At 43.3% G+C, this 21388-nt stretch overlaps 2 protein-coding genes across 2 annotated transcripts; one reads left to right on the top strand and one right to left on the bottom strand.

Annotated features, from left to right (window-relative positions):
• Positions 1 to 1205: 1205 nt before the first annotated feature.
• rasl12 (RAS-like, family 12) lies at positions 1206 to 13736 on the top strand. The gene is made up of 9 exons (XM_083760164.1): positions 1206 to 1222; positions 1829 to 1880; positions 2023 to 2264; positions 3063 to 3172; positions 4383 to 4439; positions 5573 to 5646; positions 10878 to 11053; positions 11884 to 12049; positions 12467 to 13736. Exons 4-9 carry the CDS (start codon positions 3064 to 3066, stop codon positions 12689 to 12691), a joined length of 807 nt encoding a protein of 268 aa, XP_083616290.1. The 5' UTR covers positions 1206 to 1222; positions 1829 to 1880; positions 2023 to 2264; position 3063; the 3' UTR covers positions 12692 to 13736.
• Positions 13737 to 14903: 1167 nt separating this feature from the next.
• Positions 14904 to 20979, bottom strand: LOC310854626 (organic solute transporter subunit beta; the record flags this gene model as incomplete). The annotated part of the gene is made up of 6 exons (XM_083759301.1): positions 20970 to 20979; positions 19394 to 19519; positions 18137 to 18227; positions 17044 to 17227; positions 15912 to 16088; positions 14904 to 14909 (listed from the first exon to the last, which is right to left on the bottom strand). Exons 2-6 carry the CDS (start codon positions 19443 to 19445, stop codon positions 14904 to 14906), a joined length of 510 nt encoding a protein of 169 aa, XP_083615427.1. The 5' UTR covers positions 19446 to 19519; positions 20970 to 20979.
• Between the last annotated feature and the right edge of the window lie 409 nt (positions 20980 to 21388).

The raw sequence follows: 21388 nt of genomic DNA, 5'->3' as shown, positions 1-21388 counted from the left end.
GCAGAGGAATGAAAATACACAAGGGAAACAAATCAACCAAAGTACATACAACAGGAAGGTAAAACAAATGACAAACTAAATTTGTCACTTAATGGCAAACAGGTAAAGGAACAGACGATCTAAAGCAGAATGGGGGAACTTACTTAATGCATCATAATGGAACATCATGGAACAAATAACCAGTTATGGTGGTGCTGCATATGGTGGTGCTGCCTCCTCCCACACAAATGTTTGCTCCCTGTATTCGGCTGCCTATATAGGCCCACCACAGGTGCGCCAATTAGGGAAAATGACTAAACCCCGCCCACTCCTGAGTACACTGGTCTTCTCTACACTTTTCCCTACTCACCATGTAAGGGGACTTTCTACAGTTATGTTGGTTAAACCCATATACAAATGTGTAAATTGTACAATTACAAATATTCTGGTGGCATAATATGGTGAGGCCAAGGCCCATGATTTTGAACATGTGAAAAGTATTCCAACTGGTGGGAGGCTGCTGCAGGCTATAATGATCACTCCTACACCAGCACGCCTATCAGAGCATGTGAGGGCCACAGACCAGGCTATGCAATATTCACTGTGATTTATTCAGATGGTTTTAAGGCATGACAATGGTGAAACGATGGATGGTGGAAGTGATGATGATTTTAACTGACAAGAAAGGAAACGGGTAACAGACAGTAGTCAGTAGTGCAAATAAACCAAAGGCATATCAGACTTAGAGCAAAACAAACTAACTTAGGCATAACAATTCAAACTATAAACAAACTTAAACATGAACAAATCAAATACTAAAAAGGACATTCTGGGAAACGAGGAGCAAACTTACGAATAATGAATCAACATCAAACACAGGATAGCTGTGGTGTGCCCCAGCACCTCTCCAGTGAGAAAAGCAAATGTTTGTGTGCCTCGGCCTCCTACAGGGCTTAGGCCTATATAGTCCCAGGTGTGCCAAATTAGTATTAGCTCCACCCACCACCAAACAAGGCAAATGAGGCAATTTGCCACCATATACCAACCTATAAATGTATTATATTTAACCTGAGTAGCCCTATCTACAACCTCAGCATCACTTGTATGCAGGGTAATATCGCCATCTACTGATCTAACATGTGAACTGACAGTTTAAACATCAATTTCAGTAGCCTATGACTAACTATGATGATCATGAGCGATGAGCCTATCCGTTTTTTGAACAACGCTGATGCTGAAGAGGGTGAGGATTATTATATTAGTTATATTATCTATAGGCCTAGGCCTATGTAAGTTTGTAACATTATTTGTGAATACTCCCGTGTAGAGTTCAAGTGACATTTAATTGCATCACTTGCAAATTAATCTTGTTTATAGGCCTACATTGGCAAGATGAAAGGAAAGCCATGCAAATAGCTAAGAGAAAAACAGTTGAGTTCAAAGTCAAATGTATTGATTCTTATTCTTAAATTCCAGTAGGCTACATGACAGGCTGAATTGATGGATTAAGGCTTAATAAGTCCTTAAATAAAATGTACATTATACCCTGCGCAGAAAAATCAGTGTCAACTTAACTCTCAAAGCATTATGCATTGCGGACATCATGACTATTTTGCACATATAGCCTACAATAAAAAAACACTATTCTTTTTTGTTTTATGATTTTATTACATAAAATATTTATAGACAATACTAGTTCACATAAGCAATATGACATTAAACAATGATTGAAAACTACATAAAAATGAAACGCTGGAGGTAGTATAGAAATAGAAATAAACATAAGGTAGGCTATTGCAAATAAATAATTGTCTTCTCATTCTTTTGTTGTCTTCAATGTATTCTTTAGCTCGCAGACATCAGTGGATTTCCAAACCTGTTGAAACAGTGCAGCAAAACATGTAAGAACCATAATACAAAATAAAATAATGTGATACAGTATTATATAATTTGGAAAACAGTGTGTCAAATAATAAGTTAAGCCTACCCTGGCTGTCTTGGGGGGAATATATCAATTTAGCTTTGTGTTTGGCCACATTTTAGGAGCTGGGAAGTATTTCAGAGTTCCACTCACTGCCATGCAGGGTACAACTCCAGCTGTTTCCTATTCCTCCTCCTATCGTCATGGACTTTGATCGTGGGTGCAAGCATGTGTAATACTTATTTTCGGAATCCTACGAAGAAGAAGAAGATGAGTTGACGACGGATCATATATTTCACCTGTCCACGTCTTAATTCGTCCCGATCGAGGGCAGCCAACCGTGTCGTCGTTTTTCAACATACCTGTACGTATATCACTTAATTTGTCGATGCATGTTTATTTGTGCAGAAGATATATATTTTACGATCTTACTTTTTTTGATCATGTAAAGAACTATTCCCAGCGCGGTGCTGAATTCTGTTTGTTGTAAGTGCTGTTTGCTTTCAAACATTTCAATGACAAACCCACTGATGCATTTTGATGAATTGAACAATGTGGACCCTGTTGTAAACAAGTGTAATGCTTAATTGGGTCGTCCACTCACAGTTGACAGTCTTTGTATTGAGTTTGTGCTTAAAATGTACTGTAAATTCTACAAACTGTTAATAAATATTTCAATCAATCAATCAATGCACCCATGAAGAACAACTTCAATGTCCACAAGTTGCATTCATTTAGCTTTGCTTTTACTGGAAATAAAATGCATAATACAAACATTTACTCATTCTTCTGTGCTACTGGTAAAAAACATGTCTCCACGTAGGTGCATGCGTGATTTCGGATTTTCCCAACACACCTGTCCATAATTATAGCCTAGGCCTGGGAGGCGTGCCCGTTTGTGCCCAAAACAATAATTCAATTAGCCAATACATCCAATTATCTAAATAATACCCTCAAACTACTAAGGCTAAATAACGGAAATAAGAAAATAAAAAAACAGTTAAATGGCTTCTACACTGTTGAATTGGTGTGTGTGTGTGTGTGTGTGTGTGTGTGTGTGTGTGTGTGTGTGTGTGTGTGTGTGTGTGTGTGTGTGTGTGTGTGTGTGTGTGTGTGTGTCTGTGTGTCTGTGTGTGTCTGTCTCTCTCTCTCATTCTAAAAGCATGTCTGTGATGTTTGGGAAAGCAAAGATCAGTCCTGTAGTTCCAGATAAGATTCATCATCCTGAGGTCAGAGTGGTGATTCTAGGAGTGACGGGCTCAGGAAAGTCAGGTTGGTTTGAACCTGTGATTATGATTGGTGCATTTTATTCCACATGTGGTTATAGTGTTTGCATATATAGGTAGGCCTAGGCCTATTTGTTATTTTTATAAATCTGATGACATACAGTACACGTCCTGTGATAAAAAATATATAAATCAGGGACAGTGTGAGAATGCAGGAGGTTGTTTATTTTATTTATTTATTTATTATATATTTGGGGGGGGGGGGGGGTCTGGGGGTCCTCCCCATACACAGAGTATTTAACAGAGTAGATGTCGATCATTTCCTGTGTATTTTGAGAGTTACAAGCTTTTTCAGCCATTAGCCTACAGCCATTAAATCGCAAAACGTATAGGCCTTCAGAAATTGATTTGATCTCTGAAGCAGTGTTGTTTTTAGCATCAAATTTCTATTTTAGTTTAGTCATAGTCTTCGGAATGAAACTTGTTTTAGTGTTAGTCTATTATTATTATTATTTTAGCGCTTTTCTATGCACTACGTGCGTATAGATTCTAAGTTCCTGTGTTCTGGTGAGTTTTGGCACATTGATACCAAATCCAGGAGAAATGGCATTGCAGGATCCAGGAGTGTCGTCAGCCCTGTGATAAATGTCTTGGGAGTGTTTACAGTAGAGTGGTTTTCTCATGGCCTCTGTGGAGAGGAAGACCCTGTGTACCGTTTATTTATAACTCTACTCTACGAGGAAGGAGACCCTACATCTGAGGACACTGCATGACAGGCAGTGTTGATTTTGTCGACTATGACGAAAAATGTTCGTCAACTACCATTTTTCACTGAAACTAAATAGAGACTAAGCTATGATGACTAAAACTAAGACTAAATATGTTGACAATTTTGTCAACAGATAAAAACTAGACTAGAGAAAAATGTTAGTGGTCATTTTGTATTATGAAAATAGCAGATCTACAAGCTCACAACTTGTTGCGTTGCGACACGTTGTGAGCTTGTAGATCTGCTATTTTCAGCATGGAACCAAGTGTAAAATCAGCCACTATGATATGGCATCAGTTAAGGCCCGCCAAAATGAAATCCTATGATAATAAATATCAAGTCGAGACTAACACTAAAACATTTCAGGTGACTAAAATGTGACTAAAACTACAATTACATTTTACTCAAAAGACTATGACTAAGACAAAATCAAACTTTGAGGTCAAAATCAGCACTGATGACAGGAAGCCTTTCTCTTGTTCTGCAGCGCTGACCGTGAAGTTCCTGACCAAGAGATTCATCAGTGAATACGACCCCAAACTGGGTGAGATTCCTCTTGTCTCATTGATGAACTGTTGTAAATGTGATCTTTAATGTAAATAGGTTGTCATTGTAATGGCTCCGTGTCCGGGACCAATGGTTGGTCTTTTAGATGGGTCCCGGGACCCAGGGGTGGTCTTTTAGAAGGGTCCCGGGGACATTTTATGAGTCCTACTTTAGAGTACAGTACTGAGTACAGTATTGCATTGCATCCCATGATCCACGGAAGGTGACATGATTGCATGATTGCGTCCTTTCTCAATTTAGTGCGTCTAAGGATGCAGGATGCAGGCTATTTGTAGCCTGGCACAGCCATACTTCATCCGCCCCTATTGCATATGCATATGCCCCGACGCAGCGCAGCGCAGTGGTATATTAGTATCGCAACGCGAGGCTAGGCTATTTGCATCACTGACTCTTAAGACTGGATATCAATCAGTGGTGTAAAGCAGTGCTTCAACCATTTAAACATCAAGGCCCATTATTTATTTGGCATTTGAGCCACAGAACCACCATTTGATGAGATGTTTAGCCTCTCAGACCCAAAATGTTGAATATTTTGTTATTGTTGGATAAGATTTTGTCCACAATTCCATGCTGTATTGCTGTTGCTGTAGACATCTTGTAAATTAATTTACAATAATAATTGTAAATTAATAATAATTATACATTTTCAGTACTTTTCTACTCCACAGAGAGGCAAATATAATACTTTTACAATACTACGATTATTTGAAAACTGTAGTTATTACTACTGGTTATTCTTTGTAGATTTTGATTATCATTACAAAGCATACAGTAACAACTTATACAGCCCTATACACATTTCGGCCATTTAAAAATAGCCGATCCCGATCTACAAACTCATGATGCGTCGCGATGCAAACCATTGTCAGCTTGTAGATCTGCTTTTTTGTTTTGTTTTACTTTTGAAAACTTGTGTAATGGAACATTCTGCATAACAAGTAAGTACTTTAACTTTTGGTACTTTTAAAAGTATATTTTGATGCCAATGCTTTGGTATTTTACTCAAGTAAATGTCAAAACAGAGGTATTTCTACATATTGATACTTTTACTTGAATAAAAAATGTGACTACTTTTTCCACCATCTTTCATGCGTTGGTGGCGCCATCTAGAGGACATCTACTCATCTGAGGAGATGGTGGACCATCAGCCAGTCACAGTGAAGGTGATGGACACTGCTGAGCAGGTATGATTCATACCTGTCATACCAGGTATGATCAGTGGTTTTCAACCCTTTTCCTATCAAGGTCCATTATTTATTCTGCATTTTTATCCACAGACCACCATTTGATTACATTTAGCCTCTTGGACCCAAAATTAAGAATATTTTGTCACCACAATTCCATGCTGTATTGATGTTGGTACCATTAGTAGAGATAACATAACAATTCTTCTACATTCTCATTGCGTATACTATATACATAATCAGTAAAAATAAAATAGCAAATTGTGCCTGATCTGCTGGGACCAGAGTACGTGGTGTGTATATGTATGACTAGCTCTTAATGATGACGTAAGAAATATGGTAATTTGTGGTCATTTGGTCCCAGCAAACCAGGCACAGATTTGCTGTTTTCTTGCATAAACATCAAATGGCGGGACAGCTGTCACGGTTTTTGGCGCAAAGTAACCACAGTATACCGCTAATCAACTTACAACTACACACTCTATATAGTATAGTATACGTATATAGTATATGCCTATATACTATATATACATAATACTATATATATTTCTTACGTCATCATTTACAGCTAGTCATACGTATACTATATACATAATCAGTAAAAATAAAATAGCAAATTGTGCCTGATCTGCTGGGACCAGAGTATGTGGTGTGTATATGTATGACTAGCTCTTAATGATGACGTAAGAAATATGGTCATTGCCCAGGCCGTGGCGTAACGGTCTGGGCACCTGACTGGTAATCCAGTCGCAGTGTGCCGCGGGTTCGACTCCCGAGCCCGACACGGCCTTTACTGCATGTCATCCCCCCATCTCTCTCCCGTTTCCTGTCAGCCTACTGTCTATCCCTTCAAAAATCAATAAAAAGGCGTAAGCCGCAAAAAAATATCTTAAAAAAAAAAAAAAAAAAATATGGTCATTTGTGGTCGTTTGGTCCCAGCAAACCAGGCACAGATTTGCTGTTTTCTTACATAAACATCAAATGGTTCTTGGCGCAAAGTAACCACAGTATACCGCTAATCAACTTACAACTACACACTCTATATAGTATATATGTATACGTATATAGTATATGCCTATATACTATATATAGTATATGGCCTATATAGTATATGCCTGCTTTGCTGGGACCAAACGACCACAAATGACCATATCTCTTACGTCATCATTTAGAGCTAGTCATACGTATACTATGTACATAATCAGTAAAAATAAAATAGCAAGTTGTGCCTGATCTGCTGGGACCAGAGTACGTGGTGTGTATATGTATGACTAGCTCTTCACCCAAACTTATACGTATAGATAGAAACTTGAATCATACTTAATAATACTAGGTGTTTATATGCATAAAGTAGGTAGGTAGCAAATAGTTACATCTAAAAATGATACATTTCAAACGTTCCTTCACAGAGATACTGAGATTTGACAGTTTACAGCGGTCGAAAGGACTTGCGCGCTCTGCTTGCGCACTAGTTGGCCATTTATGGCCTATACTAGTGTGCAACAAGCAAGTATGCACTCGACAGAGTGCAGTTCTAGTTAGGTCTGTGTCCCTTTTATGCCCATATATGGAGTTATTTGTCAGGCATGCCCAAACATGGGGTCTATGCAGATGTCAGAACACATTGTGATGTCAGAACAGGCCAGCTCCATATATGAAGCTGTCCAGAGCCCGGGCAGAGGCCTTTTGTGGCGGTTCTGGTCAACCGTGGGTCAGACTGACTCATGGCCGGGCACTGCACTGCACTCCCTGTGGTGGTTTAAAGTCGGTGGGGCAAACGGTTCTCGAGTTACGTGGATTCGTACACACAGAGACTAGAGCGGTGCCCATTGAGCACTGGCCTACTTGGAACGATGCAAGTTGGAAATGTGTGCCCCACCCAGTTATTATGCACTGTATGTGTCCCTTTTTAAGAGGATCATTGGGATGTCAGAACTCTAGGGGTGATGTCAGAAAATAATTGTGATGTCAGAAAAGGCCAGATCCATATGTGGGGATTCACGGGGTGATCTGGATTTGGGCCCTGTCCGGAGCCTGGGGCAGAGGCTTTTGTGCTGGTTCTGGACAACCATGTATCCGATGGACTTGACACCGGGCACTGTGGGGGTGTGGAACCTGTGTTTCAACTACTCTGTCAGGACGGTCCAGTGAACAGTGTACTCTCTGTACTCTGTCAGGACAGTCCAGTGAACAGTGTCCTCTCTGTACTCTGTCAGGACGGTCCAGTGAACACTAGTGTCCTCTCTGTACTCTGTCAGGACGGTCCAGTGAACAGTGTCCTCTCTGTACTCTGTCAGGACGGTCCAGTGAACACTAGTGTCCTCTCTGTACTCTGTCAGGACGGTCCAGTGAACAGTGTCCTCTCTGTACTCTGTCAGGACGGTCCAGTGAACACTAGTGTCCTCTCTGTACTCTGTCTGGACAGTCCAGTGAACAGTGTCCTCTCTGTACTCTGTCAGGACGGTCCAGTGAACAGTGTCCTCTCTGTACTCTGTCAGGAGGGTCCAGTGAACACTAGTGTCCTCTCTGTACTCTGTCAGGACAGTCCAGTGAACACTAGTGTCCTCTCTGTACTCTGTCAGGACAGTCCAGTGAACAGTGTCCTCTCTGTACTCTGTCCGGACAGTCCAGTGAACAGTGTCCTCTCTGTACTCTGTCAGGACGGTCCAGTGAACAGTGTCCTCTCTGTACTCTGTCAGGACGGTCCGGTGAACAGTGTCCTCTCTGTACTCTGTCAGGACGGTCCAGTGAACAGTGTCCTCTCTGTACTCTGTCAGGACGGTCCAGTGAACAGTGTCCTCTCTGTACTCTGTCAGGACGGTCCAGTGAACACTAGTGTCCTCTCTGTACTCTGTCAGGACGGTCCAGTGAACAGTGTCCTCTCTGTACTCTGTCAGGACGGTCCAGTGAACAGTGTCCTCTCTGTATTCTGTCAGGACGGTCCAGTGAACAGTGTCCTCTCTGTACTCTGTCAGGACGGTCCAGTGAACACTAGTGTCCTCTCTGTACTCTGTCAGGACTGTCCAGTGAACAGTGTCCTCTCTGTACTCTGTCAGGACGGTCCAGTGAACACTAGTGTCCTCTCTGTACTCTGTCAGGACGGTCCAGTGAACAGTGTCCTCTCTGTATTCTGTCAGGACGGTCCAGTGAACACTAGTGTCCTCTCTGTACTCTGTCAGGACGGTCCAGTGAACAGTGTCCTCTCTGTATTCTGTCAGGACGGTCCAGTGAACAGTGTCCTCTCTGTACTCTGTCAGGACGGTCCAGTGAACACTAGTGTCCTCTCTGTATTCTGTCAGGACGGTCCAGTGAACACTAGTGTCCTCTCTGTACTCTGTCAGGACGGTCCAGTGAACAGTGTCCTCTCTGTACTCTGTCAGGACGGTCCAGTGAACAGTGTCCTCTCTGTATTCTGTCAGGACGGTCCAGTGAACAGTGTCCTCTCTGTATTCTGTCAGGACGGTCCAGTGAACAGTGTCCTCTCTGTATTCTGTCAGGACGGTCCAGTGAACAGTGTCCTCTCTGTACTCTGTCAGGACGGTCCAGTGAACACTAGTGTCCTCTCTGTATTCTGTCAGGACGGTCCAGTGAACACTAGTGTCCTCTCTGTACTCTGTCAGGACGGTCCAGTGAACAGTGTCCTCTCTGTACTCTGTCAGGACGGTCCAGTGAACAGTGTCCTCTCTGTATTCTGTCAGGACGGTCCAGTGAACAGTGTCCTCTCTGTACTCTGTCAGGACGGTCCAGTGAACACTAGTGTCCTCTCTGTATTCTGTCAGGACGGTCCAGTGAACACTAGTGTCCTCTCTGTACTCTGTCAGGACGGTCCAGTGAACAGTGTCCTCTCTGTATTCTGTCAGGACGGTCCAGTGAACACTAGTGTCCACTCTGTACTCTGTCAGGACGGTCCAGTGAACAGTGTCCTCTCTGTATTCTGTCAGGACGGTCCAGTGAACAGTGTCCTCTCTGTACTCTGTCAGGACGGTCCAGTGAACACTAGTGTCCTCTCTGTATTCTGTCAGGACGGTCCAGTGAACACTAGTGTCCTCTCTGTACTCTGTCAGGACGGTCCAGTGAACAGTGTCCTCTCTGTACTCTGTCAGGACGGTCCAGTGAACAGTGTCCTCTCTGTATTCTGTCAGGACGGTCCAGTGAACAGTGTCCTCTCTGTATTCTGTCAGGACGGTCCAGTGAACACTAGTGTCCTCTCTGTATTCTGTCAGGACGGTCCAGTGAACACTAGTGTCCTCTCTGTACTCTGTCAGGACGGTCCAGTGAACACTAGTGTCCTCTCTGTATTCTGTCAGGACGGTCCAGTGAACAGTGTCCTCTCTGTATTCTGTCAGGACGGTCCAGTGAACAGTATCCTCTCTGTATTCTGTCAGGACGGTCCAGTGAACACTAGTGTCCTCTCTGTATTCTGTCAGGACGGTCCAGTGAACAGTGTCCTCTCTGTATTCTGTCAGGACGGTCCAGTGAACACTAGTGTCCTCTCTGTACTCTGTCAGGACTGTCCAGTGAACAGTGTCCTCTCTGTATTCTGTCAGGACGGTCCAGTGAACACTAGTGTCCTCTCTGTACTCTGTCAGGACGGTCCAGTGAACAGTGTCCTCTCTGTACTCTGTCAGGACGGTCCAGTGAACAGTGTCCTCTCTGTATTCTGTCAGGACGGTCCAGTGAACAGTGTCCTCTCTGTACTCTGTCAGGACGGTCCAGTGAACACTAGTGTCCTCTCTGTATTCTGTCAGGACGGTCCAGTGAACACTAGTGTCCTCTCTGTACTCTGTCAGGACGGTCCAGTGAACAGTGTCCTCTCTGTATTCTGTCAGGACGGTCCAGTGAACACTAGTGTCCTCTCTGTATTCTGTCAGGACGGTCCAGTGAACAGTGTCCTCTCTGTATTCTGTCAGGACAGTCCAGTGAACACTAGTGTCCTCTCTGTACTCTTTCAGGACGGTACAGTGAACACTAGTGTCCTCTCTGTATTCTGTCAGGACGGTCCAGTGAACAGTGTCCTCTCTGTATTCTGTCAGGACGGTCCAGTGAACACTAGTGTCCTCTCTGTACTCTGTCAGGACGGTCCAGTGAACAATGTCCTCTCTGTACTCTGTCAGGACGGTCCAGTGAACAGTGTCCTCTCTGTATTCTGTCAGGACGGTCCAGTGAACAGTGTCCTCTCTGTACTCTGTCAGGACGGTCCAGTGAACAGTGTCCTCTCTGTACTCCGTCAGGACGGTCCAGTGAACAGCGAGCGCTACCTGTGCTGGGCCAGTGTGTTCCTGGTGGTCTACAGCCTAGACGACAGGCGGAGCTTCGAAGGATGTCAGAGATATCTGGAGACGGTCACCCTTCACACCCGAACCCCCGTCATACTGCTGGGAAACAAGCTGGACATGGAGAGATACAGGTCTGTGTATCTCTGTGTGTGTGCGTGCGTGCATGCGTGTGCATGTGCGTGTGCGTGTGCGTGTGTGTGTGTGTGTGTGTGCGCACGACTGCGCAAGTGCGCAAGTGCGCATAATGGCATATTCGTATGTGTTTTGATTGATTGCTTGCCTTGATTGATTGATTGAATACTTTATTAACAGTTTGCAGAATAAAGCACTATTGGTTGTTTCCATTGGGGTCCTTCATATTCAATTCATCAGAATGTGTGTGCGTGCATGCACACAGAATATGTGTGTGCGTGCATGTTTCAACACATTGAGATCCAGACCCTATTTGGTTCAGAATTAATTATAATTAGATAAACGCCACACACGCTGCCTAAGCCAATGGGAGTGTAGTATGATTGCCTGCCTCCTAAACTATGCCACACGCACTATGAAAGGGCTGATTTCCGCACCACCGAAGCCTCGAAGCGAAAACAGCTGCTAATGTTATGAGCTGGACAGCAGGAAAGCTACAACAAAATACAGTCATTGAACCACTGAACGTCAGAAACAAACGCAAACAACGTTCTTTCACCTGACAAATATCAAGATCATTTCTTGTTTAATGGCTGTTGGACAATTATGTTTCTATTTTGGAAACATTTGAGAACCACTAGTACTAGTTGGACTCCTAATGTGCCATAGGCATAGTAAATCAGTGTCATACATAGATATTTTGAAGAAAACCTGGATACTGAGACATTTAGTCTTTAGTCATTTAGTCTTTATGATCAAAATGAGGCCATTATAATGCCTTTATAAACATATGTTTTTTTTTGTTTTTTTGGGGGGGGGGGGGTTCCAGGCAAGTAAACAAGACGGACGGCTCGGCGCTCGCCTCTCGTTTCGGCTGTCTGTTCTACGAGGTGTCGGCCTGCCTGGACTTCCTGTCTGTGCAGCGCGTCTTCCATGAGGCGGCGAGGGAGGCCAGGCGAGGCCAGGCGGCGAGGGAGGCCAGGCGAGAAGGAGGGGTAAGGCGATAAAGCGCAATAAATATTGTCTCCACGATACGATGTCTCCACGATATGCCTTTTCAGAGATATCGTGTATGTATATATAATTATATATATATATACCGTATATATATCGTGATAAAGTGAATCCACATTCTACAGTTGCAATTCTATACCTTAACACTAATTATGCTAATATCAAACCATATTATTGATATCAAACCATATTATGAAAATAAAAAAGGCCTTTCCTTCTTCAGCGATCCTAAGCCGGTTTCATGCACAGTGCCGTAACTGCCGTTCACTTCCTTGTTTAAGTAACTTGAGAAATAACCCTAAAAACCACATGAATTATTTTTGTGATAATATCGTGTATCGTGATACTGCTTGAAAAGATATTGTGATATTATATGTTTCCATATCGCCCACCCCTAGCGAGGAGGAGGAGAGAGGAGCGTCCCTCCGCTGCGACCGACGCTCTACATCAGTGAGGACAAAAAACCGCTGGTCGTCTCGACGCTGCCGTCCTTCGCCACGCCGTGCTACAAGGAGCTGCCGGCGCCCGCCACCGCCAAGCTGGTGACCGTCAAGTCGGCGAGGGCCCAGAGCAAACGGCGTGCCCCCACGCTCATGCTGCTCAAGGGTTTTAAGATCTTCTGATAGATAGGGTATATATTTATATATACATGCACAGTCAGCAGCCATTTTGGAAAGAACCCGATCCTATACTTCCCGGGCTCCTTCTTCTTCACAGGTGTTTGTTACCGATGTTAAGCCTCTGTTCCATTTAGTGTACAGTGTTTCTCAAGATTTATTTTTATTTCAAGTACCCCCCATATACCTCTGAGAGAGTTGGAACCAAATGGACCCTTACGGTTACCCATTTGGTTCCATTTGTACACTCTCAGAGTTACACACCCGTGACCCACTCAAGGACACAACAGGCTCCTTTTCCACCAAAATAACTTTGGTTCTAGAACTGCTTCCGTTCTAGATTCTTGGAACCTTCTTGCTGCTTTTACGGAACCGGCAGCAACTTCTTGAAGAAAAAAAAGTGTTTCCAGTGAGCCGACATGCACAATAGCAGCACCCTGACTCTGTTTGACCAAAATAGAACATAGCCTTCATTAGTATCATTAACTCTGACTCTGTTTGACCAGAATGGAACAGAACCTTCATTAGTATCATTAACTCTGACTCTGTTTGATCAGAATAGAGCCTTCATTAGTATCATCTGTAACACCTGTGAAGGAAGTATATAGGGAAGGGGCCCGGAAGTAGGAAGAGTTATTCTGTGTGCCTATTAGTCCGTCCTCGCCAACAAAGTCAAAACAAAAAATAAACAAAAACTGCAGACCTGAGGTATAAGTCAAAAGAACTACAGGAAATGTTTCAGGATGCGTGGAGGACTACAGTACAAAACAGGATCAGTTTCTGATCGACAGTGATGATATATATTTTTTTTCTTTGTATTTATCCATCAAAACTACGTTTTTCAAATTGATTTGTAAACTTTACATTTTCTGTCAATATATTGACAGAAATTGGTCAGCAATCAGTGGTCTAGGACTAGGACTTTGTAAAAGTGAATTTAGTAGGACACTCGACGATTCGACTCAACGCGCATCGCGATAAATATCGTACGGTAGCCTCTGTATCGTGAGGTTGTAGCCAATAGCCGGCCCTACATGCGACTCCGATGGTAGGACACTGAACGTGTAATTGTTAAAGTGTACATTACCATGCTATCCATGCTGTCAATCTTATAGGGACACTGTATCACTCTTATCACTGGAGTGATTTCACTCATCAGATATTTGTGTACTCACTGTAGTTTTAAAACACTTAACGTGGTGTTTCTAGGTAATTTGTTATGACCTATTCCCCGGACCACCAGTGGTCCCCAGACCACCAGTGGTCCCCAGACCACCAGTGGTCCCCAGACCACCAGCGGTCCCCAGACCACCAGCGGTCCCCAGACCACCAGCGGTCCCCAGACCACCAGCGGTCCCCAGACCACCAGCGGTCCCCATGCAGACCACCAGCGGTCCCCAGACCACCAGCGGTCTTTGAGGGGGTTCCAGGTGGTCCCCCGCTAAATGATGGAGAGTTGGTAACCAAATGGACCCTTAATAGATCTTTAACTCTTGAGAGTGTAAAATGAAACCAAAAGGGTCCATTTGGTTTCATTTTAGAATTTGTTTTCCTGGTTTCATTTAAATTATTATTATCTGCATTACATTTCAAGAAGTATACACTTTAGAATTAGAATTAGAATGTAGATTTTTTTTATTTATTATGATTAACGTTTGCCTGTTACCTCTCCTAATGGTACCAACATCAATACAGCATGAAATTGTGTACAAAATCTTATCCAACAATAACTAAATATTCTTTCATTTTGGGTCCGAGAGGCTAAATGTCATCAAATGGTGGTCCGTGGCTCAGATGTTGAATAAATAACGGACCTTGATAGTAAAAGGGTTGAAAACCACTGATTTAGGTAAAGCCAACATTTGAAATGAAAAGCACTTCCTCCATAAACACACTTCAACGTCTGTTAAGTGTACCAATAGTTCTTAGAATTACTACCCATGTACCCACACAAAACATTTATAAAATAACTTTTATTTATTGCATTTTCTTACGTACAGTAAATATATGATAGTGTACTCTGCACAATTAAAATGTGAAAAAGTGATATCTTGATATTCTTGAAGTTTATTCCCATCTGGGTATTAAACATAGTACAACTTGATTCTGTATACAGTTTAATGGTAAAAATATACAAACATATGGAAAGATAAGATACAAATCAATGGAATATTTTAAAATGCCTGTTCATACCTTTATTCTTCCAATTCATATTTGACTAAAACTGAATAACCCCAAAAGATCATTGTAACACACAAAAGCTGAAACGTTTAAATTCTTGTACATTGTGTGCAACTGGTGTTGTTGTAACAAAGTGGATTAATGTAAATAATATTGCGTTTCTCAACTAATAGCAATAAAATATTAATTGTTGAAACAGCACTGGCACAATGTATGAGGGAAGTTTTGTATTTTTTAATTGGAGTCTTCCATAATCCCAAGATTTTTGTAAACCATTTTTTTCACCCAGTGTCAATTATCTAATGTAATCCATGGGTGCTACACTCCCTCTGCCAACCTGGGGGAGCAACGGAGTGACCTCATGCTTCCTTCACTGCATGTCCAAGCCGCTTCTTTTCACCTGACCGGGGAGAGTTTCCCCGGTTGGATATAGCGCGTGGAAGGAACGCGTTATTCCAACCAGTTCCTTTCCCTTCCATCAGGCGCCCCAGCTGGCCATGGGGAGGCCGTTTAGAGACATAGGATTACTGCATGTTTTTTGTGACGGTACCTACCCTAGAGCCAAATTCCAATACCCAAAATCTCGGCCACTCGCTCACTCACACTCGCCCCGTGTGTTCAGAATCAAGCTAGTTAACATCACAATCACTTGAACCACTTATCCATGTGTGTGTTTGGCTATTCGAAAAACAACAGATATACAAGCTCACGGCGCGACACTTTGTGCCACACTGCAAGCTTGTGAGTCTGCTATTTTGGATATATATATATTTCTTTTAAATACATCAAATGTTTGGAAAATCTTTAATTATTTTGATTTGATTTTCTTTCTTTATTCTCTTCTGGGGGTCCCTCCCTCCATGGCACAAAACATTTTCAGATGGGGATCGACATGAACATGTTAATTTGAGAACCACCTGCCATAGAATCTGTATTTAGCTGTTTATTCTGCTCCAATAACCTGTGCATCATCAGTCCCAGCCGCTGACTCCACCACCTCCACCTCCTCCTCCACCACCTTCTCCTCCACCTCCTCCTCCACCACCTCCTCCTCCTTCTCCGTCTGTTCCTCCTCCGGCAGTTCTGCAGCAGCAGAGTCGTCCGAGTAGAGGTTAGAAATGTTCCCGTCCTTCCACGTGACCACGATGTCGCCGGGTTTGAGTGCCTCCGCCGTGTCGCCGTTCATGCCGTTCACCCCGTTGGCCTTGTGGTGTCCGCGCACCTGCGTCAGGGGTTGGGCGATAATGCTGATTAATATCGTATCGCGATGCGATCTTCAGAGGTATCGTATATATGTATCGTGAATCGTGATACAGTGAATGGGCATTCTATGATTTGCGGTTGAAGCGGTTCTATACCTCAGTGGTTCCCAAACATTGTCATGCCAAGGACCCCCAAATTGACACTAATTAGCCCCGCGGACATTTGAAAATATATGCCAGGGACTCCCATAAGAGACATTTTTTACGGCTCTAGTAGAGATTCTCAACCCGTTTAATTGCAAGGACCCGCAGGTTGACATGCATTAGTCTTACGGCTCCCCATTTAATGGCATTTCTATTTCTGGGAGCCCCAATTTATATTGTAAACATGTACAAATGGACTGAGTTACAGACCCATAAGGGTCCATTTGGCTCCAAACTATCATTTAGCTGGGGACCCCTGGAACTCCCTCAGGGACCCCTGGGGACCCCACTTTGGGAACCACTGCTATACCTTAATTTATACTTTTGTAGAACGACGGTTTCGTTAGCCAAATTCGTTGTTCTAAATGTTCTGTTACTCCTTTTTCTGTTCGTTTCTGTTACCCATAGAAGGTATGCGCATGCTTAAAGTGAATGGTACATCGAGTGGCAAAGGAGCGCCCTTGTTGCCAAAGTGAGTTTAACATTGTTTAACGTTGTTTAATGCAATCAGATAGGACTTTTCTGTTTGGATGCATGGGTTGCAAGGCCAGAAAGTCTTTTTTTTCCCACTCAGTAGGCATTCCTGCGTAACTTCCGGGTTTGATGATGATGTCACGTGCATACCCTCTATAGTGGTTGTACTGTTAAGTCACTTGAACGATAACCCTAAAAAACGCATGAAAAAAATATAGTGATAACATCCTGTATCGTGATACTGCTTGAAAACGTATCGTGATATTACATTTTTCCATATCGCCATCCATCCCTAACCTGCGTCGTGTCTGCCTGGGAGGCCTCGGCGCCGTTGCTGACCACCGCAAGGACCTCTTTGTGGTCCGTGACCTCTGTGGTGACCCCTGCGGTGACCTCTGTGATGATGAGCTGCAGTTCCTCTGCCTCGGGTTTTTGAGCCAATGTGGCGGCCGCCTTGTACTTGGCTATCTTCTTCCTGTTCCTGTATGGGAGAGGATACAGAGCTGGTTATATAAGGCCCGGGTGGCTAGTGTAGCGGTCTGAGCACCTAGGCTGCTAAGCCAACCTGAAGGCGTGCCGCGGGTTCGACTCCCGATCCCGACGACCTTTGCCGTGTGTCAACCCACCCCATCTCTCTCTCCCCCCATTTCCTGTCACCATACTGTACGCTATCCAATAAAGGATATTAGTTAAAAGTTAAAAGTTAAAAAGTATTGGAAATTGGGAAATACTCAAGTAAAATACAAATACCTAAATATTGTACTTAAGTAAATGTGATTGGTTGATTGATTGATTGAAGTATTTATTAACTGCAGGATGGGCAACTCAATACAAAAACTGTTATTGTGGTCGACACCATAAAGCATTACACTTGTTTACAATAGGGTCCAACATTTTCAATTCATCAGAACATTTAGAGACGTAAAAACACTTCTATATATAGGCTATATAAAAAAATCACACCTGTGTGAAGTGAGTGGTGCAACTCCGTGTGGGGTTCCGCGGAAGTTCCAGACCACAGGAACACGGCTAGGGACATCCCCGGAACATCCTGACCCCCAGGAACGTGCCCAGGGGGTAGGCCCGATTCCGGCGAGCCACGCTGCGTCCGAAATGGTTGGGAAAAGGGGGTGGGTGGGGGTCCTGAGGGGGACTTTACGGGATTCGAATTGCAGCCATCCGTATAGGTGCCCTTTGTGAGTGGTTTTGAAGGAGTCAAGGGATTCACATGTCTTAATGACTGTTGGTAGGGCGTTCCACATTTTGTTGGCATAGGAGCAAAATAGATTTTGTCCCTTGTTTGTGCCGTATCTGGGTTGCACATGGTTTGTTAGTTGTACTTAGTTGTACATGTACTTAGTTACGTTCCATGGAGACAGATAATACGTACTTGTTGGCCATGGATCCCATTCCCAGCAGCAGGAAACCCACCAGGAGACAGGCGAAGGACAACGCCAGCATGGCAAACTTCCACGGTGTTGCTGTGACAGACAGAGAGGGAGATCTTATCACACCATCAATGTATACATTACAATTAAATCTAACTTCCACGAGATTGGGTTCAAACAAGGGGTTAAATTCATTTCGTCACAAAAATGTGGAACGGCCTATACCAACAGCCATTGAAAAATGTGAACCCCTAGACAATTCGTAACTGGCCCCTGTAAAACAAAGTCAAAGCCCCCCCCCCCCCCCCCCCCCACACACACACACACATTTCCCCCCCTTTTTTTCAACTGTATATGATTATTTCCTTTTTTTCATAGAAGTGTATATTATCTGTATGTCTTCAAATGTTCTGATGAATTGAAGATGGAGGACCGTGACGTACAGTAAACAAGTCTTCTGGTTTTATCCCCGTAGCAGTTTTTGGCTACTGTGAATAAACATTTCCAATCATCAATCAAGACCACAAGCACATCTTATCACATCATCAAATAAATGAAAAGTGCAGCAGGACATTTACGAGGTAATCAAAGACATTTGAGCAATTATTTACTGCTTGGAAGGAGTAAAGGTTTTACTGCCATGTGAATCTTCTCAGCAAAATGCTACTATAAATGTGTCTTTTTATGGGTTTGAGACGAGGGCGATGGGTTTGTCATGCAGTCCTTCTGTCTGCACAACAGTGTTGCAGTTCCACCCAAAGAAAGGTCTTTCACCCCTCTGAAAAAGGGTTACAAAATCTATCTATAAATGCACCAAGTCTCACAATGTGACGCATTGTGAGCTTGTAGATCTGCTATTTTCAAATGTACATTCCGAAATGTATATAGGTGTTTCCTTGATAATAATGATGTCATCCTGATCACAGTCTAATCTGGTGGGTGGGTGGGTGTGGCCAGGTGTGCCACGCATCTTTTTGAACGTGCCATGTCATGTGTATGTTGTGTGTTAGTTGGTGGCCTTCAATGTTCATACGTGAGTCTTTGTTTAACTTCAGGAATGTGGTTTGTGGAACGAAATAGCTTTTGATCGGCTTTTAGTTAATAGGCTAAATGGATTGACATTATCCAAAGAGATATAAATTGCTCCGGACATTGCATGTGGAGTTTGCTTTGGAGTTGCCCAAACTGCAAGTGCACAATTGAGTGAGTGAGTGATTTACAGCATCAGCAGTGAGTGAGTGAGTAAACAGCACACTTACGGTCTTCGGTGCGATAGTACCAGCGCAGGAACTCTCTCTGCTCATCCGTCATGGCTGCAGGTCCCTGATCCTCTTCCAGGATCTTCACCTCAAACTCTTCGGGCTCCTTGGACGCCCGTTTGGATCCTGTCAGAGGCCGGGGCGCATCACAAGACACACAATCAGAATCACTTTTATTGTCACTTCCACAATAACCTACAGTACACACTGGGCACACGGGCGCATAATACCATTCTCCACAACTCATGATGCTTCGCATTTAAAAACAATAGACACATTAAAAAAAGAGGCAGAGCCTTTTAAAAACATAAGAAATTACAGAGAGCAGATAGCATTGGTAACCAATGCTATGCACCCTGCGCTGTGCTGACCCCCTGTTGTACCTCTGAGGACCACCTAGTGGTCCCAGACCCCCTGGCCTGCATTACAACACAGGACACTGTCACTCACACGGTAGGGTAGGCTAAATGAATGGACCTTCACCTTTACCCAAAACGCTGATGTTTCCATCATTCACAGGCTTATATCAGTGGCGTGAAGGGGTCAATTCCACGACTCAGAAACTGGTATATATTGGATTTCTCAATAATTATGTAATATTTCAATCTTACATGCACTACTGAAATTTCTATAGCCATATACAGTATTAAACGCCAGAAACCTTTCTCTCCATTCCAGGCGAGAACCCCTTGGCCCCTCTGGCCGGTTCTTGTTGCTATGTACAGTATATTAGCAGCATAATTTGTTTTGTAATTTTTGAATTAATATTTGAACAATTTCAGAAAACTTATTTCAGTATTTAGATGGCATTTTTGGAATCGGCCTCAGTTCAAAATGGGTTAACTGATTGATGTCTCCACAAACAGACCAGGGGTTTTCAACAAGTGGCCCGTGTCTGTGAAGGTGGGCCCTGACCAAGCATTTAGTAATGTAGAATTTGTTGATTTTTTGTAATTTTCTTTCGACTAGTTGAGAAACCGTGAAGTGAATGCCCTGGTGACCTATGATGAACGTCCATGTAGTCATTTTACTGACAAGTCGGAGGTCAGGAAATTCAACAGAAAAAGGGAGTTCGAATCTCAAGAGGAGGAAGTGCACCGGATTATCTGGTTGAGGTAATTATTATTAGTAAATGATTAGTAGTCAATGGTTGTCTTGGTTGAGAAACATTGGGATGTATACACATGGGATGCATTGTATAGCAAGTGTTACAAAAGCACTAATCTTAGCCCATATGCCCACCCAAGTGGTCAGTGGTACCCAGGTTGATTCTAAGTCAGGGTGGTGGTCCCTCGTTCACAATCAGTGAAAACCCTTGACATAGAAGATGTTAAGTTTGCTGAGGAAATTCCTTTATATCTTGCTTATATATAAGTCAAATGGACCTCAATGAAAACTAATTCTGTAATGTGCTGAACTGTTGATTCGTTTTAAAGGCAGGCATTACTATCCAGTGTATACTGTAAAAATGTTAACAGACATTGGAATGCCAAACAAAAATAGGTTTTACTCTTACGTAAGGTATAACCTTGAACCTTGAGCGGAAGGAATAACAAAAGAAACCAGATTGACTTACTGAGGTTTTCTTTGCAGATATCTCCCTCTTCCACAGATCTCCACAGTGTCTCTTTGCTCTGGTGGGACAGGGACAGACGCGTCCCGTCTGTGGACAGCTCCAGAGACGGGTTCTTCTGGAGGATGAGTCTGTCGCCCTCACAGTCCCAAACCAGCCCTTCTTGTGCATGGTCGTCACAGGACACGGTCTGGACACGGGGGTCTGCATGCGTCAAAAACGTTTTCATGTCAAAGACCCCCAAATCGACATTTATTAGCCCGCGGACCCCCCATTTGAAAATATATGCCAGGGACCCCCATAAGAGAAGATTTGTATAGCTCAACCATTTTAATTTCAAGGACCCCCAGTTTGGCATGCATTAGGCTACGGACCCCCATTTAATGGCATTTATATCTCTGGGACCCCAATTTATATTGTAA

This window comes from Protomyctophum parallelum (assembly GCF_964188405.1).
Source record: "Protomyctophum parallelum genome assembly, chromosome: 2".
NCBI classification, from domain to species: domain Eukaryota; kingdom Metazoa; phylum Chordata; class Actinopteri; order Myctophiformes; family Myctophidae; genus Protomyctophum; species Protomyctophum parallelum.
Note: the sequence above shows the minus strand (reverse complement) of the source record. Positions and strands in the feature narration are given on the sequence as shown.

Bases quoted from the DNA above. Each gene is read 5' to 3' on its own strand.
- rasl12 (XM_083760164.1), top strand. From the start codon at position 3,064: ATGTCTGTGATGTTTGGGAAAGCAAAGATCAGTCCTGTAGTTCCAGAT. The intron at 5,647-10,877 runs GTATGATTCATA...GTACTCCGTCAG, and splicing joins TGATGGACACTGCTGAGCAG to GACGGTCCAGTGAACAGCGA. The intron at 11,054-11,883 runs GTCTGTGTATCT...GGGGGGTTCCAG, and splicing joins CTGGACATGGAGAGATACAG to GCAAGTAAACAAGACGGACG.